Source organism: Callithrix jacchus, chromosome 2, assembly GCF_049354715.1.
Source record: "Callithrix jacchus isolate 240 chromosome 2, calJac240_pri, whole genome shotgun sequence".
Taxonomy (NCBI): Eukaryota; Metazoa; Chordata; class Mammalia; order Primates; family Cebidae; genus Callithrix; species Callithrix jacchus.
Genome location: NC_133503.1, coordinates 101,702,708 through 101,728,807, shown reverse-complemented (window position 1 = coordinate 101,728,807; position 26,100 = coordinate 101,702,708). Strand labels below are relative to the sequence as shown.

Here is a 26,100-nt window from a genome sequence, read left to right as displayed (position 1 = left end):
AATAAGTTAAGAAGTGTTGTCTCCTCTTCAATTTTTTGAAAGAGTTTGAGAAGGACTCGTGTTAATTCTTCTTTAAATATTTGAAAACATTCGTTGGTAAAGCTATTTGGTCCTTAGCCTTTCTTCACTGGCAATTTTTTAACTGATTAAGTCTCCTTATTTATTGTAAGTAAATCTTTTCAGATTTTCTACCTTTTCATTTTTTTGTTAAGAGATGAGGTCTTGCTATATTGCCCTGACTGAAGTGAAGTGACTATAACCTAAAACTCTTGGGCTCAAGCAATCCTCCTGCCCCAGGCTCCCAAGTAGCTGGAACTCAGAGTTTCTACTTCTTGGGTCAGTTTTTCTGGTTTCTGTATTTCCAGAAAATTTCTATTTCATCTAGGCTATCCAGTTTGTTGGTACGTGGTTATTCATGGTTTTCTCATACAATACTTTTTATTTCTATAAAGTCAGTAGTAATGTCTATTCTTTTATTTATGATTTAAATGACAGAATCCCTAAAATATATTTATATATATTACATATATTGTATTATTATATATTATGTATTATATAAACATATTATGCATATTTATATTTATATAATTTATTATAAAAATTTATTGATACAAGTTATTGATATATTAATAAACATAAATGTATTAATAAATATGTATTATATAATGTGATATAATATATAACATATTAAATTCATTAATAATGATTATATAATTTATATATTTGTATATTATATATAAAAACATAGAATATAAAAATATATAATATAATATATATTACATTATATATTATATATACATTTCTATAAAGTCAGTAGTAATGTCTACTCTTTTATGTATGATTTAAATGACAGAATCCCTAAAATATATATATATTTTTTAGGGATTCTGTTGTTAGGTACACACAAGGTTATAATTGCTACATCTTCCTGACAGAATAATATTATATGTTTATCAATATATAATAATTCTCTTTGTCTCTTTGATCCCTTTTGGACTTAAAATGTTTGTTGTTCGTGTTGTTTGATAATAAAACAGTTGCTCTAGCTCACTCTTGGTATGGAATATCTTTTTCCATCCTTTCAACCTCTATGTAGTTACTTTTATCAGTTTTCTTTCTTCTTCATATGGCTTTCAGTTACTGTCTAGTATCTTACTTCAGCCAGGACTCCCTTTAGCATTTCTTGTAGGGTAGATCTATTAGTAACAAACTCCTTAAGCTTTTGCTTATCTGGAGATATCTTAATGTCCCCTTGAATGTCCCCCTATTCTTTAATAGTACAGACAAATACAGAATTCTTTCTTGACTTTTTTTCTTTCAGCACTTTATTGTCAGCCCACAGCTTTCTGGCTTCCATAGTTTCTGATGATAAATCAGTTGTAAATCTTATAGACTAGTGCTTATATGTGATGAGTCACTTATCTTTTACTGCTTTCAAAATTCTGTCTTTGACTTCTCCCAATTAGACTACAATGTGTCTCAGTGTAGACCTCTCTGACATTATACTACCTGAATCTATTGAGTTTCTTGGATGTATAGGTTCATATCTTCTACCAAATTTTGGAAGTTTGGGCCATTATTTCTTCAAATATTCTTCTTGCCCCTTTTATTTCTCCTTTTTTCTGGAATTACTAACGTGTAAATGTTCTTCTGCTTGATGGATGTCCCACAGGTCTTTTAGGCTCTACTTACTTTTCTTCACTCTTTTTTCTTTCTGCTTCTTAGACTCAATAAATTCAATTATCCTATCTTCAGGTTCATTTATTCTTTCTTCCACCTGCTCACATCCACTCTTGAATCCCTCTGGTAAATTTTTTATAGTTATTGTACTTCTCAGCTCCAAATTTCTATTTGGTTCTTTTCATAATTTCTAGCTCTTTAATGACATTCCCAATTTGTTCATACATTATTTTTCTTATTTCCTTTAGTTCTTTGGCCATGGTTTCCTTTACATCTTTGAGCATATTTCAGATACTCAATTTAAAATCTTTATCTAGTAAATCCAATGTTTGGGCTTCCTCAAGAATGGGTTCTATTTATTCTTTTTGTTTTAATGGGTAATACTGTTTTCTTTGCATGCCTGTAATTTCTTGCTGCAAATTAGATATTAAAATATTAGATTATAATGTGGTAACTTGGGAAATTAGATTCTCCCCACTTCCCTACATTTCACTGTTTTTGATTAATCGAGGCTTAGCTAGTGTTCAGCCAATGTTTTGAAAGAGATTTCCTTAGAAGTCAAAGCTTAAAAACAAAACTAAAACAAAAAACAAAAGCACTTATCCCAGTCTTTGCAGACTGACTGTGTGCTGGGATATTCCTTTAAGACTTAACCATACCATTCACAACTCTGCCTTGGCCTTTTCTTCCTGCTTTTACTGGGCCTAGAAAGCACACAGTGATAAAGTTTATGGTCTTCTTTGGTCTTTCCTGAACATGTGTCCTGCCCTGGGCATGCATGTGGCTTTTTAAATTCCCTTCTATACACTGAGGCTGCTTGTACTAATTTCAAAACAAAAACAAAAATAAAAACAAATTCTCTGCTAGACTCTTTCTACTAGGTCAACTATATTTCTCACCGTACTCTATTGCCCAAAAAAGCTTGCCCAAAAGCAAGTTTTCATTTGCTTTATAATGTGTTCAACCAATGCCTACTAATTTTCCCGCCTGACTAGGTTCAAATTAGGTAAAACAGATATATAAGCACCTGCATCAGCCCTTCAAGTAGCTCTCAGGTAGGTTGATCAGACAAATGCAATAATTTGCAAATAAGGTCTGCTCTGCTCCCTCTAGAACAGGGCATCTGGGTCCCACAGTGGCAACTTAGACTGTCATCTTCAAGACTGTTGCCAAGCTGGGGAAGGAATGAGGCTTAGGCAAATAAAAAAGGAACAAAGCATTCTTTCCACCTTTCAGTTGTCTTTTTCTTTTCTCAGCACTCCTTCAGTTGGTATAAACCTTTGATGTTTCCAGGTTCTGACAAAGTTGAATCTGATAGTTTAGGCTTGCTTTTCAATGTTTTTGTGGAGAGGTAGGGTTTTAGGGCTGCCTGCTCCAACATTTTGCTGATGGCACGCTAAGTAGTTATTTTTAAAGATCTAAAAATTGATAGCATAGCCAGATAAAAATCTACTATTGTAACATTTATTATTTTTGTACCATTTTATCTTTAAAAGCCTACAGTGTCTTATTTCCAAAAATTTCTACTGAGTTCCACGAGTTGGAGTGTTAAACTGCTAAAACTGCATATAATTAGTCACATAAAATTGCAACTTAATGAATATAATTTTTTATATTTTAATACTTTGACTACTATTATTGTTTGTTTGCTGGCAAGTACTAAATGATAAAATATTAGAAAAATTGAAACAGCTTTTTATTCTTGATTAAATAGATTTTTGCCCTAGATACATAGTTTTAAAAGATGTATACCATAGACATACATTCCAATGGTAAAACTGAGTGACTATTATGAAAATAAAAATATAAATATTTCAGGGTAGTACTTCAGAAAAAGGACAATATTCAGCCAATAGCAGCCTGACTTTTTTAGGTGCTACACCATGTTTAAGAAATATTGTTAAGCAGAATCCGATATTTAAAACATCAGAGTCTACATCTATTAGAGCTCCAAATTGAAATGCTTTAAGCAACTGTTTCTGTAAACAAACTGACAGAATTCAAAAAGCACACATATTTGTTGTCTGCTAAAGTCAATCAAAATTATGGCAGTTATAAAGAAAACATATTCTAAAGAAATTATCAATAAAACTTACATACCTCATTCTAAAACACTTGTCAAATTTTACTTACAGAAGACGTAAAAAACAAAACCATGCAATAATCTGTAGAATCAACAATTCAGTCAATTGTTAAATTAATGAGTTCAAGAAAAAATAACAGCCCCAATAAAATCATCAATTATGGCTAGTTCCCTTTTAGGCTTTTGTAACTTTATTATACATTTTAACATAACACTGTTAGTTTACTACAACCATAATATAAATCTATAGTCAGATTTATGAAATATCACTGGATCATAAATTAATTTAGTGAGTGGGCCAAGGCCAACATTTATTTAACATAGTAGTATAGAACAGAATAGATAATATCAACGAGCACTGCACATAAGGATATGTATTATTTCATAAAACTTTATTTCTATTTCATATATATATATGAAAGCCATTCTCTTTCTAATATACCCTTCTATTTTATGCATATATGAAAGCCATTCTCTTACTACAATACCCATAACATTATTCCATCAGAGGAAAATAGTCTATTATGAAGTCAGACACACCCTGCTACAGCAGTCTTAAGTACAGGATAATATTCTCTACACTGCAATGATATCCTATGTAATTACTTAAGAAGAAAACTACCTGTGGGGGAAAAAATTTCATTGTTTTTGCTACTTTTATCAGAATATTACCTGATATGTAATTAATTCATAATTCAGAAACCATACAAATCTGAAGGAAACATCTAATCTAAGTAAGTTAACAGGCTCCAAAATACCTCACATTCTAAGGAAGATTTACATAATTAGTCTCAAAGTTGTAAATATAATATAAATTTATAATACTTGATTGGCATATTAAATTTTGCTCCTTCTCTACTTTACCCATGACTATGATCATTTTCTTTTTCACAAAGATTACTAGCTATACCCTAAGAAGGCTGCTAAACTACTCTTTGTGTTGTATCAGAATTAAATAAGAAATAGATTTAATCTAGTTCATAATAAACACATACATGTTTTAAAAATGTTTCTTTGTAAAAGATAAATTGCTGAGAAATTTTGATCAAATAAAATCATGCTATATACACAAAATATATATTTCTTCAGAAAAGATTAATATGTTAAAGAACTTCATAAAATGCTTTGCTAGTAAATAATCCTGTACATAGCAGAAATGAATCAAGAAAAATATTCAATAAGACTTTTTGCACAATATGCCTTGACAAACAAAATGGGCTCCCTTATAAGTTGGTAACATTCTTAATAGATAAATTGTACTGACACACCCAGTACTCACTATTTAAGATAATCTTCCCAAATTTCTTCTCATACTAAGCTTTCAGTTAATTCATATATAAGGTTTAAATTTAAGCATATTCATCTGCTGAATAAATGATCCACTCTGAGCCAAGAAACCTTAAATGTCACTTCCAAAGGAAATATAACAAACAGAAGGAATGTATAATACTATTTTTAATCCAGTTATAATGCCAAATATAGGTAATTAGCCCTTTGTTCTAACTTTTATGCTCTTCAATTAGAACTTCCATTTATGCCCTCAATTTAAGCATGTATGTCATCCAGTATAATAAAGGGGAAATTACAAGTTAATTTTTAAAACCTTATGCTGACCTAAAGTACACAGTTGCCTAAAGCAAAATGTGGTACAAAATTTAAGTAACAAAAGCACAAATGAATAAAATGGCTGGTCAAAGAAGTTCAGGCTCTCACTACAAAACATAGCAGTTAATTTACTGATTATAACCATGGCACTCTAGTTCACTAATCTAAACAAATATTCATTAATATCTAAAAAAGATGACTCATTTGAGTCTCAGCATTATTTTTAACATAACCATTCAAAATATTATTGCTAGAAAACATTTTGAATTAATTCAAGTAAAATCACTTTATCAATGCTAAAATTTACCTGCTTGAGTCCTTCATCAGTAAGTTTGTCCTGGTTGCCTACATGCACTTTCTGAAGTAAAGGACAGTGAGAGGCAACCGCAATAATAGAGGTGTCAGAAAGTTGTTTACACCTGTAGGCTGTATACCTAAGAAGTCCAGGACATTTAAATGCTAGAACACATACGCCAGTATCAGACATACTACGACAATCAGAAATGTTGATTTCAATTATATTCTGACTTCTTGATGCAATTTTTTCCAATAATTCATCAGTGACCTGTAAGAGAAAAAGCAATAAATTTAAACTTTTGCTACAAATAAAAACTTAGTTTCAATTCTTCAACTAAACTTTCCTCAATAAGCAATATACTAATCACATTATAGCATGAACAATACAATAAAAAATAAACCTTAATATTGAAGCATAACAAGAATTTGGTATAATAAAAATATTATATTTGATCTTTGTCCGGAATTCCTGCCACAGATCTCCCAAAACTGTTGGAATTTCCTAAGCAATAGAATTTCTTTAGTTATTCATAACAAGCCCTTTAGACCATACTTGAGTTCATACTAATGAAGTGATTTAGAGTGGGGCACCCAGATGGCTTCAGGATGAGGGCTGGTTACCAGAAAGACTAACTTTCAGTGCTACTTCCAGGAGGGGAGGGAAGCTGGAGATTGGGTTATAAAAACTCAAATGACAAGAGATTCAGATGGTAAACACATCAAAGTGCTGAGAGAGTGGTATATCCCATACCTTGCTTCCTGCATCTCTTCCATTTGGCTGGTCCTGAGCTGTATCTTTTATAAGAAACCCTTATAAGTTCTGTGAATAGTTATGGCTAATTATGAAAACTGAGAAGGAAATTAAGGGAACTCACAAATTTATAACTGGTCAGTGAGAAGTTCAGGTGGCTTCTGGGACTTGCAACTGACATTTGAAGTGTGGGTAGTCTAGTGGGATTAAGCCCTTAAACTCAGTGATACTCTGGGAGTTATTAGCTAAATTGAATTTTTGTACACACAGTTAGTGTCAAAAAACTGTTTGTTAGTGTGGAAAAAAACCCCACATATTTGATGTCAGAAGTGTTATCAGAAAACACCAACAAAAGATATGTGTTAGTTTCACTAAAAGCCTAAAAATCTATCATTGCTGTGAAAATTCACTTTACTTAAACCTTCAAATTCAGCAAAAACTCACCACAAACAAAACTATATTGAGACTTTCAATGTTTCACTTTCCATTTGTAACCCATGAAATAGTTTACATCAGTCACAATATGTATTTTCACTTTTTACAGCTGGTATCAGATGATACAACGGCACATTAAGTTTTAAATCTTTTACTGTTTCTATGAGAATGCTACCAATTCATGGGTTAGAAAATATACCATTTTGCAAATCAGAACACCAAAGACTATATAGAAATATCCACATCAAAAAGCTTTTCTCAAAAGAGTCAATGCTAAATATAAGTAAGCTTAGCATTCATCTAATTTTACTCAGATGGCCATCTGAATTTTTTTTTAAACCAGCCTCTACATATTCCGTGCCCAATCACCACATTTTCAAAATACAAAACATAGTTAATGTTATTCAAGTCATTTCAGGAAAAATAATGGAGATAGAAAATGCACATAAAATTTAGAATAGAAGGAAATAACTATAATGTTAGGCAGCACTCAGAGTAAGAGCCAAAGATAAAACTATCTATCTTTATGCTTGTTGGAAACAGCATAAACATAGTTCCTGAAAAAGTTAAAACTCTGACATACCTTTCCTTTTATTTCTTACTTTTTCATTCTCCATACCTTACTACCAACATCGGGCTGGGAGGGGAGGGAATGCGGTATCGGGTAGGAAGCTATTCTTAGTCTTAATTCATAATAAGTAACTTAAACATTGAAGAGTAATGAAATAACAAGATGATAGATTGTTTTACGCATATCTTCTCTCCATTCCACTGTCCACAACTAACTCCCTCACCATTCTCCTTGGACATAAATGTCATGAACACAAGCAGATAAATAAGAAATTATCTTAATTGTTTTAACCTCTTATTAATGAAGCAGAAAAACAGAAAGGGAACAACTTATGCACAAATTCTCATGGGCATGCTTAACTTGGTTAAAGTGTGTGTTATACACACACAAACACTACCAGTATGCTATAGCTGGCTCGTAGCAACTCACAGGAGTTTATAGTGTGTCCCTCTTTCCAAATCTGCACTCAGTGGCATAACGTGCAGCCTGACATTGGTCATGGTGGGAGTATTTATGTAATAGAAATTGGTAAATATTAAAAATCAGGGCTTTTGTTTTAAAGCCAGTTATTAAACACTTGTCAGGACACTACTAATAATATACCATGGCAGAATTTAGAACAGGTTTAGTACTTCAATAAAATCCTATTCTTTTTTATTGGATAGGATTTTATTGAAGTCCTAAACCTGTTCTAAGTTTAGAATAGGTTTTTTTACACATTTCTAATGTCAAATACTACCACGTTTTAAAAATGGGATCTAACAAGTCCAAAAAACTGTTAGCAATAAACATTTTTTTCCTAATTTATGCCCTTATTAGGCAGCTACACATTAGGCAGCTAAGCAACAGGAAGAGTAGAAAGTGCACAAAAAGAAAAGTTAAGAAAATAAAAGGTTATCTTAGCCTATTTTACTTCCATTTCTTCAGCTGTAAAACAGAAAAAATAACAGTATCTACTTACAGAGTTGTTGGGTGGATCAAATGAATTAATATGTAAAAAGCCCTTAGAACAGTACACAGCACAGAGGCAGTACTACAGAAATGTTTGCCATCATTTTCTACTATTAAGCTAGTAATAGTAATATGATCTCCAGCAATAAAAATGTTTAACAACTTTTTGAAAAGGTAATGAAAAAAGACAAAGAAAAAAAGAATTAAATAGCAGCCCTAAATTACCAATCTACACAAAAAAACTATCTTATTTACTATGAGAATCTAGCTTTAACTTGAATTCACATACAAAAAAATACAAAAGCACAAAATTGTACATTATAGTCATTTGAACTATGTCAAAAAAAAAGACAGTAAAGATTTCTGAAGAGAAATAAAGATATTTTTTGAGTAGGTCATATAAGTGCTACTTGAAATTCGATTCCATACCTGCTGACGACTACTAAGATCCAGCTGCTTCCAAAACTGGAAGTCTAAACAAAGGTCACGCCAGTACTTGCAAACCAATGATGCAGAAAGGCAACGCTCATCCAGTGACAAATTGGAAAATATCTGTGAATAAAAACACGTACTATTTAGTTTTTTTACTTAGAATTAAAACTATTACGTGCTAAACATTTTCAAGGCATAGGAAAAAGATTTTCACCAGTTACAAAAAGTTAACTTTTTAAAAAGGAAACCTTTTTGAATAAAAGTGGTCATTTTATAAGTCACTGTAAGAGACTGCCTTAAAGAGAAACTATGACATAGGAGCTAAAAATGGACTGATGTTATGGAGAAGAAGAGAACAGACACATACTAACATTTGTATTCATGTATATCTTTGTGTTTGCTTGCATTTGAAAAAAATGAATTGAAAGCATAAACTAATTAAACTAATTAAAACAACTGTTTACATTTCTGGGAAAGGAAAGAAGATGAGAGAAGAAAGAGTGATAAACTTGAGAATATTCTGAAGTTTTACAGTTTGACCTTGGAGCCATGTGAACTTTTTATATGTGATTTAAGAAAAAAAGAAAAAGAAAAGTGAATCATAAGAAAGGTACTTTACCTTTATGGTATCTTTTTCAAAATATCCGTAACCCAATCTAATACTAAGGAAAAAATATATACAAAATGTGGAACATTCTACACTGGATCAAAATTCCTCAAAAAATTCAAGGTCATGAAAAACATCAAGAAAAGACAGAAATTATCACAATCCGGAGGAGACTAAGAAAGAATGACAACTAATATAATCCAGTTAGATCCTGGGACAGAAAAGGACATTAATCGAAAAACTGTAAGTTTAACTAACTGGAAGTTTAATTTTAACTGAAGTTTAACTAACAGTAATTTGCCAATGCTGGTTTCATAGTTTTAGCAAATGTAACACAGTGTCAGAAGAAAATAAAATTAGGGGAAGTAAACTGGTGTGAAAGGAAAATAAGTCTCAAGACCCCAAAATCACTAAGCCAAAGACAAAAGTCAAAGTGGGAACTGCATCAGGTAAGCCTGTCTCCCATTTTATTTCTAAATAAGATAGCTACAAGGATTAAAGATAAATAAATAAATAAAGCTACATACTTCCCTTACAATTTGCCCACAAGGAAATTCTCTGTAGACCTCAAGATCTTGACCCTAAAGCACTTCTGTTGAATTTCACCCTGACCATGTAAATTGATAGCTTCTCTTCACAGATGTGGGACAAATAACAGAACTCGGTCATCCCTCTGCTCACCTGAGACAAATGCATATATGATTGTTTCCTCTGCAGTACTGTTTATGTAAAAAGGTAGGTTCACTGAGTCAGACTAAGGCATAAGTGATTATTCCTCTACCCCCGTCACATGTAAACTATGTATTCAGTGAAAGGCTGATGAAAGACCCCAAAGAATGCAACCTTTTATCTTTTAACTACCTATAACCTGGAAGCCCTGACTTTGAGCCTGTCATGCCTTTCTGGACTGAACCAATGTATATCTTATGTCTCGTGTCTCCCTAAAATATACAAAATTAGGCTGTGCCCCAACCACCTTGGGCACACGTACTCAGGATTTCCTGAGGGCTGCGTCACAGGCCACTGATCACTCATATGTGGCTCAGAGTAAAACTCTTCAAATATTTTACAGTTTGACTGCTTTCATCAACACTGCATAAGGAACACAGGGGAAATCTCTATACTATCACTGCAATTTTTCTATAGATCTAGAAGTATTCCATGTGAAAACATATACTTTAAATATATACAATAAAATTATTCCAAAATAAAATCTATTTTAAAAAATAATTTTTAAAAGTTACATCATAAAAAGATGGCTAGGGTCAGGTGAGGTCCAATACAAATCTTGGAAAATTAAAAGCTACTTCAACAAACACCATGTGTGGGCCACAATGAGATCCAGAAATGAACCAACTCTAAGATGATTTTCTGAGACAAATAAAACTGAACACAAATGATATTAAAGAATTATTAAATAATATTAAACACTGAAATAAATGTGAGCTATACATTTAAAAAAGATTAATAAAAACAAGATAATTATTTACCCAATTATTCCAGTTCAGGGTTGCAAGTGGCCAGAGGTCAGGGCTCAAGGTAAGAACTAACAATGAACAGGACACCACTGCACCACAGGAAACATGTACACTCACTCATACTGGGACTATCGACACATGCACACCTTATACACAACCTAACATACACAGCTTTGGGATGTGGGAGGAAACCCGAGTACCCAAAGAAAATATATGCAGGCATGGGCAAAAAATGCAAACTCTACACAGACTGTGGCCCCAGCTACAAATTTTTTTCTCATCAACATTATAACAAAATGATGTTGAACTAAATAAAGGCTATCATTCAAGGACTTGTTTTAATACATAAATGATTTCAATCATAACTATGACCTAAAATGACTTACCTCTATATGGACAAAAGTTGTAGACATATAAGCTAGAATCTCTATTATGTTTAAATCTTGAGCCTTGGGAAAATAACTGCCTGTTCCTTTCACAACCACTGTTTTTCCTCTAACAAGTCTAGTGAGAAGTAGAGAATATCATAAAAGCAGCCAGGCACAGTGGCTCATGTCTATAATCCTGGCACTTTGGGAGGCAGAGACAGGCAAATCATAAGGTCAGTTCAAGACCAGCCTGGCCGATATTGGTGAAACCTTGTCTCTACTAAAAATACAAAAATTAGCCGGACGTGGTGGTGCACCCCTGTTGTCCTAGTTACTCGAGAGGCTGAGGCAGTAGAATCACTTGAACATGGGAGGCGGAAGTTGCAGTGAGTCAAGACTGTGCCACTGCACTCCAGCCTGAGCAACAGAGCGAGACTCTATGTCAAAAAAAACAAAAATCATAAAAGTCACTAGCGAGTTTGTCTGCAATGCCAGCAAACATGTATTAAGCCCATTACAGCCTTTCACTTGCAGTCATTACAACTAAAATATCTGGACAATATACTAAAAGCAATTACCTCAAAACTCTACAAAGTTAATAACAAATGGATTGTGAAGGGGTGCCAAAATTTGAAGAATGGCCAATAATAAGGATGAGTTTCCTGTTTTTTTTTTTTCTTTAATCCCCTAGCATAGAATTCAGGGTGGTCCCTGTACAGAAATGCACAGGAGGTACAATCAACAAAAATTCAGAGAAAAAGCTATCTTTCTGGACAAAGGAACAGGAAAATGGGCCTCCACAAGACAGAATGTGAGAAGAATCCTCATTTTTGGCTTTCCTTTCTTCTCCTTTTCTCTTTTCTCCCTACTGGCTATGTCCCAAATGCTCTGTCAGTAGCAGAATCCAAAAGTAAACTCACCATTATGGCCAAAATAATTGGGGAAGAGAACTCGGTGATTCCACAATTATGCAAGGAATTCCCACTACCTTTGCTTAATTTTATCATAAAAGCAGCCCCAGCCACAAAAAACTACACAGCAGCACAGGTGACTGTATCTCTAAGAGAAACTCCATCTTTCAAGCCAGATAACCAAATAAAGTTTTATTAGCACACAAAACATAAATGAATGTATGCAACTATGTGCCAATAAACATGATTTACAAAAACTGGCAGAGGATTTGGCCTGCAAAGGGCTAGTTTGCTGGCCTATTCACAAGAAAAATAGAAATGAAAAGAAACTGCCCATGAGGTAACCTAGACATTGGACCTACTAGACAAAGACAATCAATAATTTAAACATGCTCAAAGAGCTAAAGAAAACCATGGACTAAGAACTAAAGGAAATGATGAGAACCAAACAGAACTGTTTAACCAAATGGAGAATATTAATAAAAAGTAGAAATTATGACTAAATCTAGTAAGGATTCTCGAACTAAATTATACAATTACTGACCTTTAAAAATTCACTGCAGAGATTCAACAGATGAGAGCAAGCAGAAGTGTTATATAAATGAGCCAAAGATGATTTCTCTGTGTTGGTCCCTAGGTTATTTCTTCTCCACAGGATGAGAATCATTAGCTCGAGAGCCCACTAGTACCAAACTCAAATTTTTATACATCCCACCTTGCTGCTGAGTGACATCACCTAGACCAGTAAGCCTGCTCTCCAATTCTCCTGTGCCCCCAGGGGTTGCCTTGCCCTCCTCCACTTCTGGATGGTGGTCTACCTTGCTATAAGCTTCTGCACAGCCTCACGCTGTAAAAGAATTTTCCTCTCATATAATACTGTCCAACTGCCACCCAATGAAGCTTGTTGTGTGTCACCACCTCTTATAATCATATCTCTTTCTTGGTAAGCATCAAAATCTGTTGAATCTCTCCAAGAAGAAAGAATGAAGATAGGCCAATTGAAATTACTGAGTCTGTGGACTGAAGGAAAATGAACAGAACCTAACATACCTGTGGAACACCACCGAACATACTAACATACATATAATTGGAGTCACAGAAGGAAGAAAGAATTCAAAAGGCCTAAATATTTCAAGAAATGATCCTAAAACTTTCCATATCTGATGAAAGACATGAATCTAGCTCATAAACTCAATGAATTCCAAGCAGGATAAATGCAAAAAGATCCACATTAAGATGTATCGTAATCAAATTGTTGAAGACAAAAATCCAAGAGAAAACCCTGAAAGCAACAAGAAAAATGCAATTCATAAAAAGGACATTTAATGTGACTAATGCCTGATCTTCCACTGGAAACTATGGAGGCCAGAAGGCAGTGGGATAACAGATTCAAAATGCTGAAAGGAAACTTAACCAAGAATCCTCTATCTTGTAAAAAACGCTTTAAAAATAAAGGCAAAATTAAGATCTTTCCAGATAAACAACTGAGGAAGTTTGTCACTGGTAGACCTCCCCTAAAAGAAATACTAGAAAGAGTCCAACAGGCTGAAATGTAAGGGCATCAGACAGTGGCTTAAAATCACTTAAGAAATAAAGGACACCAGTAATGGTTGGTATTTACATAGGTAAATATAAAAGTACATATTAATGTGTTTTTGGTTTGTAATGACTCTTCTTTCCTATATGATTTAAAAGACTACATAAAACAGTAATTATGAATCTATGTTGATTAGCACAAAATACATAAAGGTGTAACTTGTGACAATCACAATAAATATAGGAGCTAAGTTTTTGTATACCACTGAAACTAAACTGGTATTAATTCAAACTAGATTGTTATAAAATATAGTGTCAATTATAATCCCCAGGGCAAATACTAAGAAATAAACATATAATTATTTATATTTTATTTATACATATATATAATTCTCATATATATAATCCTCACATTATATAAACATAAATATATAATCTATATATTAAAATATATAATTTAAAAAATCTGTATCTTGAAATATACAAATATATTTACATAGATATGTATATATATTAAAATATATATACAAATATATAAATATGTTTAAATATATAGATATATCTACATATTAAAATATATAAATATACTTATATATCTATATATTTATGTTTATATAATATATAACTGTAAATTGTATGTTTACAATATACAACTATTAATTATATAATTATATAAACATAAATTATATATGTTTATATAAATTCAAATATAAATAAATACATAATGTGAGAATTATATGTATAAATGAGAAGGGGATCAAAATGGTACACTAGAAATATCTAACAGAAAAAACAGCATCAGAGGAATTGACAAAAGTAATATAAGAGACAGAGAAAACAAATAATAAAACAGTAAATGTCTTTCCTTATCAGTAATTACACTAAATGTAAATGGACTAAACTTTCCAGTTAAGATACATAGGGCTAGGGCCAGGCACAGTGGCTTACACCTGCAATCCCAGCACTTTTGGGAGGCTGTGTTGGATCACTTGAGCCCAGGAATTCAAGACCAGCCTGGGCAACATGGCAAGACCCTGTTTCAACTAAAAAATGACAAAATTATCCAGACATGGTGGTGTGCACCTATGGTCTCAGCTATGTGGGAGGCTGAGGTTGGAGAATAGCTTGAGCCTAGGAGGTCAAGGCTGCAGTGAGTTGTGATCATGCCACTGCATTCCAGACTGGGCAACAGACTGAGACGCTGTCTCAAAAAAAAAGACACAAGTAATGATAGGATGAAATTTAAAAGCACAATCCGATTATATACTGTCTTTAGGAGACTCATTTTAGATCCAAAAATATACACAGATTGAAAGTAAAAGCATGGAATAATATATAAAGCAAAAACTGACAGAATTGAAAGGAAAAAAAAGAGAGTTCTGCATTAATGCTTGAAGACTGTAACACCTCACTTTCAATAATGGATACAACAACCAGACAAGAGATGAACAAGGAAACTGAAGAACAAAACTTAACTGGGCCTATCGGATATCTCTAGAACACTGTATAAAATAGAATACATACTCTTCTGAAGTGCAAAGAACATTCTCAAAAACCATATATTAGACTGTAAGTCAAGTCTCAACAGATTTTAAAATATTAAACTCATACAAAGTATCTTTTCCAATAACAATGATGAAATTAGACATCAGAAACAGAGGCCAGGAAAAGCAGCTCAGGCCTATTAATTGCAACATTTTGGGAGGCCAGAGCAGGCGGATCACTTGAGCCCAGGAGTTTAAGATGAGCCTGGGCAATATGGCAAATCTCCATCTCTATAAAAAAATACAAAAACTAGCCGGACGTGGTGGCACGTCACCTGTACTCCAAGGTACCAGAGCGACTAAGGTGGAAGGATTGCTTAAGCCCAGAAGGCAGAGGTTCCAGTAAGCCATGATCACACCACTGCACTCCAGCCTGGTTGATACAGTGAGACTCTGTCTCAAAAAATAAGAGAGAAGAGAAGAGGGGAAGGGAGGGAAGAGGAGGAGAAATCACTAACAGGAGGAAATCTGGAAATTTTACAAATACATGAAAATCAAGTAAGAACTGATAAAGAATATTAGAAAATAATTTGAAATGAATGAAAACAAATACATATAGCAAAATGTATGGGATATAGATACAAATAACAACATTTAAAAAGAAGAAAGGTCTTGAATTGGCAACTTAAACTTCTACCTTAAGAAACTTTAAAAACTCAACACAAACCAAGCAGAAACAAGGGGAAAAATAGAGCTACGAATAAAATATAGACTAGAAAAATAATAGACAATCAACAAAACCAAAAGTTTATTCTTTAAAATGATCAGGCTGAGCCCAATGGCTCACAATTATAATCCCAGCACTTTGGGAAGCCAAAGTGGGAAGACTGCTTGAAGCCAGGAGTTTGAGATCAGGATGGGAAACATAGCAAAACCTTGTCTCTACAAAAATTATTTCAGAAATTAACCATGTATGCACCAGCATGCCTGTGGACCCAGCTACTTAGGAGGCTGAGAGGAGGGAAGGTCACTTGAGCCCAGGAGTCTAAGGCTGCACTTCCATTTACATAGCTATGAGCTATGATCACACCACTGCACTCAAGCCTGGGTGACAGAGACCCTATGTCAAAAAAAAAAAAAAAAAAAAAAAAAATCAAAGGCTGGGCATGGTGGCTAAGACCTACAATCCCAGAACTTTAGGAGGCTGAGGCTGGCGGATCATGAGGTCAGGAGTTCAAAACCAGCCTAGGTAACATGGTGAAACCCGTCTCTGCTAAAAATACAAAAATTAGCTGGGCATGGTTGTGCGCACCTGTAATCCCAGCCACTTGGGAGGCTGAGGCAGGAGAATTGTTTGAATCGGGACCCAAATAACTGTATACTAATAAATTGGTGAAACAGATGACAAGTTCCTAGAACACAAACTATAATAAACTGACTCGAAACAGTAAATCTGAAAATATGTACACCATGTAAAAAGAGGGAATGTGTAATAAAAAACAAAAAACTTACAACAAAGACAAGGACCAGATGACCTCACCAGTAACATGCTTAAATAAGAATAAACACCAATCTATCTAAAATTCTTCCAAAAATGAGAAGATGGGATAATAGTTCCTAACTCATGCTATAAAGCCAGGCAAAGATATCTCAAAATATTACAGACTAACATCCCTTATGAATATAGATGTGAAAATCTTCAATAAAATATAAGGAAACTAAATCCACAGTATACTAAAAGGATTATACATCATGACCAAGTGGGATTTATCCCAGGAAGATGGTTCGACATATGAAAAAAATCCATGTGACAAACTGTATTAATAGAATAAAGGCAAAAAACAAAAAACACATGATCATCCCAACTGATGCAGGAAAAAGCAATGGACAAAATCCAACACCCTTTCTTAAAACATTCAGAAATAAACTTCCTCAACCTGGGAAACAGTATCTACCAAAACCCCAAGTTATCATTATACTTAATGGTAAAAGAATAAAAGTTTTTCTCCAAAATCAGAAACAAAACAAGGATGCCTGCATCATGACTTCTATGCAATACTGTACTGGAGACTCTGACCAGGGCAATTAGGCAAGAAAAATAAATAAAAGGCATCCAAATTGTGGAGTTGGAATTAAAATAGCCTCTATTCACAGATGTCATGATCTTATATAGAGAAAAATCCCAAAGAATACGAAAATTAATTTTAGCACTAATAAGCAAATATTTTTATATACTAGCAATGACTCATCTGAAGATGAAATTAAGAAAGTACTTCCATTTACAATAGCATCAAAAAGAATAAAACACTTTTATAGCTTCAATTTCTTCATTGAGATTTCCAATTTGTTGGGTAAATGTCATTATATTCTGTAATTATTTAAATAATGCTTCCTTTCTTTTACCATATTTATAATAGTTTGAAGTCTATGCTAAGTCTAATATGTAGGCTTACTCAGAGTCAATTTCTATTAACTGCTTTCTTTTTCCCTTAGTATGGGTCACATTTTTCTGTCTCTTTATGTCTCATAATTTTTTGTTAGAAACTGGACATTTTAGATAACAGTCAGTGTAGAATTTTATATTTCTGAGCCTTTCAACATGTCTGGCCTTAAACTATGAAATCTGTGTTCTGGGCAGTGTGAATACGTCTGTTTAGATTTTAATTCACATATACATGTTTTATCCTGGCTTTCTAGGGAAGTTATCCTGTGTCTAAATAGCTTAGTTTTTAGCTATGTATATGCCAAAGATATGCTCAAACAGCTTGAGCCTGCTCTTCAATCTGTGTTTGGGTTAAGAAGGGCACATTCAAAGCTTAGAGAATTCTTATCTGCCTTGAACCTTGCTCTCAGTTAGACAACCTCAGGTATCCCCTACACATGTGCACAGTTTCACAATATGACGGGATATGTAGAGATTATCCCTTTATGGTTCTCTCATTTCCAGGGTCAGCCTTTTAATTTATAGCTAGTCTTCCACTCATCCCAACTGACACTACAACCTTAAACTAGAAAATATATGGTTTCTCCTTGTTTTTCCCTACCAAGTTCACTATATTTTATCGACAAAGGTTTTTACTCATTGCCCCAAATTGAATCAGCTCTCTGACAGCAAAGCTGCTGGTTTTCCAAACTACACTTTTTGCCAAAGGTGCTGGGGCAAGAGGTCATAGTAGGGGCCCATGCAAGAATGCTGTAGACTTGGGCTATTCTTACCTGAAGCTCTAACAGTTTTCCTAAGAATAAATGTTTCTCAATTTTTTTCCTTGCTTTTAGTTGATTTCCAGAGTTCAAATAGTTTTGGGCAATTTTGCCAGTTTTATACTTCTTTGTGTGTGGAAAATATTCACCAAACTCTTCAAGCAGGCACAGGTCAAAGTAAATTTCTTGTGGATATTTTTATGCTCATCCTCCTTATCTGACACATGAGAAAATAAAAACTTAGGGGGCCTAGATCATTTTTTAAGGTTAAAGGACTAAATGGTCTTGAAGGGCTAATTTGTCAGTTAACAATCAACACATAGGCATGGTCACTGGAACCAAGTAGCATCTTGTTTTAAACATGCTATTATCTTCTTTGAAGGTTAGTTTCCTTTTTTAAAAAAGTGAGACGGCTGTCATAAACCAAAGATCATTGACTAAATCCAGATTTGTTTTGTTTATCCAAGTGAAGAAATTTAAGATGTGGGTAATAAGCATAAAATAGGATATTCTGCCAAAGCTAAACAACTTTTGAAAGAAACTATTATATTAAAATGCATTTTTGACTGTTTTAAAGCACATCATATTTATTAACCTATATAGAGGAGAAAGATTCTTGTTGACATTGAGCCACAAATCGGCCTCTGATATAACACAGTTTAGTTTTTCTCCTCTGCCATACCAAAAAAATTTAAAAAAATAAAAAACACCACTGGGCAAGCACGGTAGCTTTCCTCAGAAACATCTTTTTAATTTTTAAACATCCTCACATTTCTCTCCCAAATTCTACCTGCCTCATTTTTTTTTTTTTTTTTACAGCTATAAAAGCAATACAATTATAATAGCTATGGACCCACTACCAAAACAGGGCATAATTTCAGAGAATGTTTTCCAATAGTGATGATGGACTTGTGCCTCTTCATGCAACAACTCTTCTAATATCAGAAAAAAATAATTGTCATAGCTCCTTAAGTCTTCCTTTCTCCAAGTCAAACAACTCCAGTCTTTAACAGAAGCAGAGCCAAAACCCTTTCACCACCACAAGGCTCTACTGTGGCTCAAACTCTAGTAAGAATATGGACATTCCCTAGAAATGTCTCTTCGTAGTGTGGCATATCACCCCGAGTTTCAGCACAGACTCTAAACACCTAAGCATACATTTGTTCTTAAGTATTTACTGAGTGCTACTATATGCCAAGCACTGCACTTAAAGGAGGAGAAAGCAATGAACAAGATATGAATCCTGAGTCTCTACCCCCAAAAACTGGGGTTGGCAGACACTGAACAATCTCTAATTCAATTCATCCCAGATAGTACAACTCACTTCGTGCTGAATACCACTAGGACCATGAGACTCAGACAGAGAATCTTTATTAGAGTTTTCCAATACAAAAAATGGAAATCTACAAAACATGTCCAAATACACACAAAAGGGTAAGCCCATGTAATTCCCAAATGTCCTTTAGACAAACTTTTCAACCACCCACAGGGAAAAATATGAAAAAGAACAATGCAGAATTCATAGAATAAATTTATTTTATTCTATTAGAGTTTCTCCTTATTATGAGACGTCCTTCCTTTTTTTTTTTCTTGATATTAAAATGTTTTTTTTACTTCATGAAATAACGTTTTAAGTAGAAGGTACCTGGCTTTGTTCTGGTTCATTCCGAAACAGTCTTACTCGTCAAGAAGGCAGCAATCAAACTTCTACACCAAAAATTTGTTGGTATTTTATTTACCCATATCATCCAGTGATTTAAAGGACTCAAGAAAGTTCCCTTTGTCCTAAAATGCTCCTCTGCACACAAAGAGTAAGCAATTACTCTTCCAACAAGTATACCACCATAAGAATTAGATTATTACATCTTGACACAAGGAAATGTAAGTTTTCCCACTCTCTTGCTGTATCATTCACAAGAACATTAGTACCACAGTAAAACAGACCCAAACACACAGTACTGTAAATATGCAAAAAGTCTAATCAAATAAACCATGTTGGTGACAATAACAATTGTAATTAAAGTTACTTCAGTAATATTAAAAGTAGCCAAATTCTTAACAAGGTTATCTATGGCTAGTCTCTAGTATCATCCACAATGAAAATAGTTTATATTTATTAAGCCCCAGAAAGGGTGGGGTGAGAGACGGCAGAAAAAGAGGAAAAAAGTTAATAATAACTTAATAAAAACTCTATTACATAACTAAGGTTGTCACTAGCATTGACAAAACTGCAAAATATGGTAGTTGAAAATGACACAAATTTCATCCAGGACACCTACCTCTACTCACTGGTCTCCCAACAAAAAAATACATCTGTGCTACCTCTGGTAATCTGTATGCTTTTACGTAAGGGTTAAAATGTAGGAGGGCATTACCACATAGTAAACAAAGGAATTTTTAAATCAAGTAGTCTTAAATTACCTCGTTCAAGACCTGGATCTGCCCTTTACTTTCTGTATGTGACCTTGCACAAGTCATTCAACCAGTTCAAGCCCCACTAGACTGTCAGCTCCATAGGCGCTAAGACCACTTCTTCCTGACTCACTACTGTAAAAACCCTGCTCCACGGCACGGAGAAATCAGTTTCTTCTTGTATAAAATAAATATATTAACAATATATTTATCTCGCAGCGTTAACTGGATAAATAAGTGGGATACTGTATATATAAAGCTCTAGCGCAGTGCCTGATTATGGTAAATGCTCAATAAAAGTTAACTGTTTGACATTAACTACCAGCCATTAAACCTGAAAGTAACGTCTGAACACTTCCAAACACTGATATGCAAAGCCTTTACCCACTAACTATAAATTCCTCAATTGATTAAAAACAAATTCCCTCCCCCCCGCCCCCCACAGAATGCCTGCGAAGTTTCTAAAACACTGGGTTGGGATTCTAATAATAGCTGAACCCTGAAGGGTGGGTTATAGAGTCAAGCTATGAAGACATTCAGTAGACTCCAAGTGCTTATACTTCAAAAAATAGGCCACAGGCAGAGGACCCACTGGCTTCCCAGTCTCCGGTTCGGACGTCCCTCGGCTGTCAGGGAACCCCCCCTCCTCCGCGCTTAGGGGGAGGAGAGAGAAAGCCTCGGAGGCGGGGGCCCGGGGTGGGGGAAAACGAGCATCCCTGCGCCTCTCGCCCAGACCCACCTTGAGCAGGATGGACGGCGGCAGCTGGTTGATGTCTGGGGTTTCGGGGGGCGGCTCCCTGTGACAGTCGCAGGGGTTTTCGGGGGGCTCCAGACAGTCCGCGTCGCCACATTCACGCTGCTGCTGGGCGGACGAGGGGGCGGTGCCCCCGACTCGGACAACGTCCCCGCCAGCCTCGGTGGGAGCACCTTCGGAAGTGGGAGAAGAGGGCGGGGGGCAGAGCGGCTGCTGGGGCTGCTCCGGACCCTGGCAGCAGCCGGCGTCGGGGGGTCTGGGCGGCGAGGCGCCTCCCCCGGCAGGCCCTCCCCCACCGCCGCCGCCGCCGCCACCGCCGCCGCAACCCCCGCCGCCACAGCGGGGCTGCTTGCAGGGGGTGCAGGCGGGGACCCCGGCCCCCTTCCGCTTGCACACCATTTCGAGGGGCGTAAGGGGCTCGGCCGGCGGCGGCGGCCCCCGGAAGAGCTGCACAGCGGCGGGCGGCCCCAGGAAACGCACCGGCCCCAAGCTGGCCAGGAAAAGGCTTCGGCCCTGCTGCTCCCAGGCGGCGGCCGCAGCCAGCCCCAGCTCTTTGCAGCAAGAGGCGGGCGACGAAGCCGAGGCAGCAGCGGCGGCGGCTGCGGCGGCCGAGGATAGCAGGAAGCGGCGGGCGGCTGCGGCGCAGTCCTCGGCGGCCAGGGCCGCGTAGCGCCGCGCCAGGTGCTGAGAAGAGGAGGCGGCGGCAGCGTAGGCCCCGTCCCGCGGCGGCGGCGGCGGCGAGAACGGCGGCTCCTCCTCTGGGCCGGCGGGGGCGGGCGCGCCGGGACTGTGCACGATGAAGCAAAGCATGCAGGGCCCGCGGAAGAAGCAGTCCCGGCTCCGGGGCGCCGCCGGCTGAGGGGGCACCTTGGCTGGGGTCCGGCGGGGCAGCCTGAGGAGAGGGCGCCGGCGGCGGCACCAACTGCAACAGCGAGGCCTCTTCTGGCTCGGGCGGTTACGCGGCTCCTTCGAGAGAAGGTGGCCCATATAGAAGGCCCCGAGGAGGGGCACCAGGACGGGAGGGAGGGAGGCCCAGAGAGGCGAGCTCCCGGCAGCGGGGCAGGCCGCTCGCTGGCTCGGCCTCCGGCCCGCAGCGGGGTCGCCCGCTCTGCGCACACACACGCACACACGGGCACACACGCGACGGTAGGGGGGTGGGCGTTAGCCGCGGGCCGCCGGAGTGCCCGAAGGGGGCTACATGCTTTGCCCAGAGAAGCCGGGAGAACGATGGGAGCGAGCTTTAGGGACGCGAGGGAGGGAGGGAGCGAGCGAGCCTGCCGGCTAGGCGACCAGTCGGGCCCGGTCAGCCGGCTCAGTCAGTCAGCGCGGCAGCGGGGGCAACGCCGGTACCCGCTCGGACCATTTTAACTGCGGCTCTGCCGGCGGCGCGCGCGCCCGCGACTCTGCTGAGAGCCGCAGGAGCGCGCGGCCCATTCCGGCAGGGGCGGAGCCAGTTGCGGCGGCGCGCTTGTGGCTAGGACGCCGGCGCCCAGCTGCTCAACCGGGACGGCTGCCACAGAGACACTGCGGGGAGGAGGCCGGCCGGCGAGGGCTCGGGACTCTGGGCTCACGAGGTGCGGCGCACGCCCCTCCCTCCCGCCGCCTAAGGTTTTTTCCGAGCCTGCTGGGCGTGCGCCACGTTTCTGAGGCGGGAGGAGACACTTCCGAGCCTGCTGTGTGACATCCGTTTACACAGCCGCGCTGACGTCCGGAGGTGTAAGTTCAAGAGCTGCCATTGGCCGGGAGCCCCTTGGCTTTTCCCCTCACCTTCCACCCCCATCACTACTCCCGACTCGGAAACTGAGGCCTCTTCGAATCCACTAGGCGGGTTCCGCCGGAAGGGCCTGTGCGAGCCCTGACCGCTCGGCGAGCGGAGTGGCAGATGCGCGGCTCCTGGGTGATGCGCACCCAAGTCGTGTGAGGGGTTAATTGGTTGTACCGCACCACTGTTTCCCCACTTGTTTTCGTACTTGTTGCGTACTACTTCCTTTCCACAACTTTATTTCAGAATGAAAGCATATATCAAATTACCCATATACAGCTGAAGGATAAGCAGTTTCCTCATCCAGTGAGCCATGCAACACCCAGGCTACAAGCTGTAGATAGCTTCATTATCTGCACCCTCGGAATCCTGTCTAGTCATATATTACGTATTTTAAAGATGAAGGTGCAGTGCCTGCTGTATGACAAACCTTGGTGATCCCGGTTAGAAAGAGTAAATAGCTGTGCCGGCAATCCTTTAGAAGGTTTAACAATATCGAGGTTAACTTTCACGAGGGAAAAATTGGAGGAGGCAAATACCGATGGGAATGAGCCACTCTAATGAGAGAAATAAGGGGAGAAGGTGGAATGAAGAGTACTTAGGAAGGATGCTTTTCTTGATTGTGATTACAGAGAATGAGGAGAGGTGAATAAAGGATGGATACAGATAGATGTATGGTTTTTTTTTTTTTTTTTTTTTTGACAATGGGAGTTAAACTTGTTATAGGAAATATTGCTTGGCAACTTATGAGAGACCAAGGCTATCAAGAAGGCAAGATGGATGTTTCTAACAGGAAGGTGAAAGAGTTCTTTCTTTAGGTTCCATTTTCCTTTAGATAGAGTTTGTTTACCTGCCGAAGGGTGGAAGTGTCAGGTGTTTAAAAAAAAATCTGCTAAGGATAACTTGAGAGTTAACAGTGGCCAGCCCCACCCAGCCTCCACTCAAACATGCTATCAAATATTTGTTAATTCTGTCCTCTGTCAGAAATGACTTTAGTCTTAAGTCTGTCATGTTCAGGTATCCATTTTTCAGAGCCTAATGACAGTGATGTGGAATTCCAAGAACCCTGGAGGCGATATATTTGTCAAAAGGTTTCACCTACATATTATCAAATGCATTGCCTGAACTACATTTACCTACAGATAAAATCCACATAACTTTCTTCCATTTGCCTGTAGGGTATCTTCCTGGGCCCCAGGGCAGTGCTTGAGGCCTTATAACAGATCCTTTGACATCTCTACTAGGCTGCACTTTGACCAAAGGCAAGAGTATTATAAAATGTTTTGTTGCTTTATGTCAAAAATGTGAACCTGTCAGAACCAGTTGTAGTGCTACCCATCATTCAAGCTGCAGCAGGGGAGGCTGAGGGATGAGGATTGCTTGAACCCAGTTTGTTATGGTTATGCATGTGAATAGCAACTATACTCCATTTTGAGTAGCATAGTGAGTCCCAGTTTGATTTAAAAAAATGTGACCTATCTATTTCATATAAGTTAAATGCACATCTGCCCTATGAGCCAGCAGTCCCACATCTAGGTATTTATCCAGAGAAATAAAAGCATATATCAATAAGAAGACTTGTACAAAAATATCCCTAACAACTTTATTCGTGGTCACCAAAAATGTCCATCATTAATAAGGCAATATATTCATCTAATTAGATACAACTCAGCAACAAAAGAAAAAAACATGGATGAGTCTCAAAAACTTAGGATGATTATTACTTTCTGGAGATGAGGCCCTTGAATCTCTACCTGCTTATAACAAGCTCCCTATATGATTTCTGTACAGACAGCCTGGCACCATGCAAATATATCAGAACTACACACACCATCCAACTTCAGCTTCGTGTTTTTAGAGATGAAGCAACTGACTCTGGGACTTCTGAAGTCGTTGACAAAATTTACAGTATTCGTTTTCTTACTCCCAATTTCTAAACCATTTAGCCACAAGCAGATTGTCTTTGGTCTACCTATTGGACTCTGCAGACAAATAATACCTGTTTTTTTTAGTTAAGATATTTTGCATGTCTGTTCTCATCACCCACCATCATCATACCACTAGTTCTCTACTATTATCAGGAGAGCCACAATGAGTTTTGGAACTCAGTACCCTAAATAATAGTAATACTATTGTAAATGTTAAAGATACAAAATTATGAATAAGAGTCATAAATTGCAATTATAGGGACAAATGTAACAGCTGATAGCTTTGCTTGTTGGGGGACAGAGGGAGCTGGGTTGCAGTGGGAACCAACCCTGGACAGCTTGGAGCTGTACTGGCACTATTAGCTGTGTATTTGTGGTACTGGCAGCTGTCTTGGCATTCTTAGTTCTGAGTGTTTTATCAAATATAAACAATCTCACAAAACGTCAATATCGGTTATCGTCTCTCTGTGACTGTAACAGACAAGACAAAAATAAGACCCCTTCATAATCATGTCTAAACACACCAAATAGAAGCACAGTCTCTAAACTACAAAGATGACCAAACATTCTGGTTAATATAAGTCACCACCGCTTCTTGACCAATTACAACCTTAGTCTTGCTCCATTCTTCCTGCCTTCTAGATAACAAATATTAAAATATTCAATTACAGGATTACCTGTTTCCTGCCAGCATTCAATCCAGAGCAAAACCTTGACACTTCCCCAAAATCACCTAACCCAAGCTGAAATGTTTTTCACAATACCAATACCCACTTACGGAGAGTGCCCCCCACCCCCACCCCCACCCCTTGCAACGAGTCATTAAACCCAGCTTCATTTGACTCTAGGTGTTT

The 26,100-nt window shown here is 37.4% G+C and overlaps 2 protein-coding genes across 28 annotated transcripts in view; one reads left to right on the top strand and one right to left on the bottom strand.

The window, feature by feature from the left end:
- FBXL17 (F-box and leucine rich repeat protein 17) overlaps nucleotides 1–22,961 on the bottom strand; it is a 572,981-nt gene extending 550,020 nt beyond the window's left edge. For all 11 annotated transcript variants that reach the window (XM_054252081.2, XM_035292206.3, XM_035292208.3 and 8 more), the window contains exons 1-3: nucleotides 21,542–22,961; nucleotides 8,803–8,925; nucleotides 5,676–5,933 (exon numbers count right to left, since the gene is read on the bottom strand). In XM_054252081.2, the coding sequence (XP_054108056.1) occupies nucleotides 5,676–5,933; nucleotides 8,803–8,925; nucleotides 21,542–22,543 (1,383 nt within the window). In that variant the 5' untranslated portion in view covers nucleotides 22,544–22,961. The remainder of the gene's footprint in view (nucleotides 1–5,675; nucleotides 5,934–8,802; nucleotides 8,926–21,541) is intronic.
- A 47-nt stretch (nucleotides 22,962–23,008) lies between these two features.
- LOC128931339 (uncharacterized) overlaps nucleotides 23,009–26,100 on the top strand; it is a 241,011-nt gene continuing 237,919 nt past the window's right edge. For 12 of the 17 annotated variants that reach the window (XR_013532182.1, XR_013532184.1, XR_013532183.1 and 9 more), the window contains exon 1: nucleotides 23,009–24,580. The gene's annotated coding sequence lies outside the window, so the exon portion shown is untranslated. The remainder of the gene's footprint in view (nucleotides 24,581–26,100) is intronic. The other 5 variants (XM_078365084.1, XM_078365081.1, XM_078365082.1 and 2 more) reach the window with 2 other exon arrangements.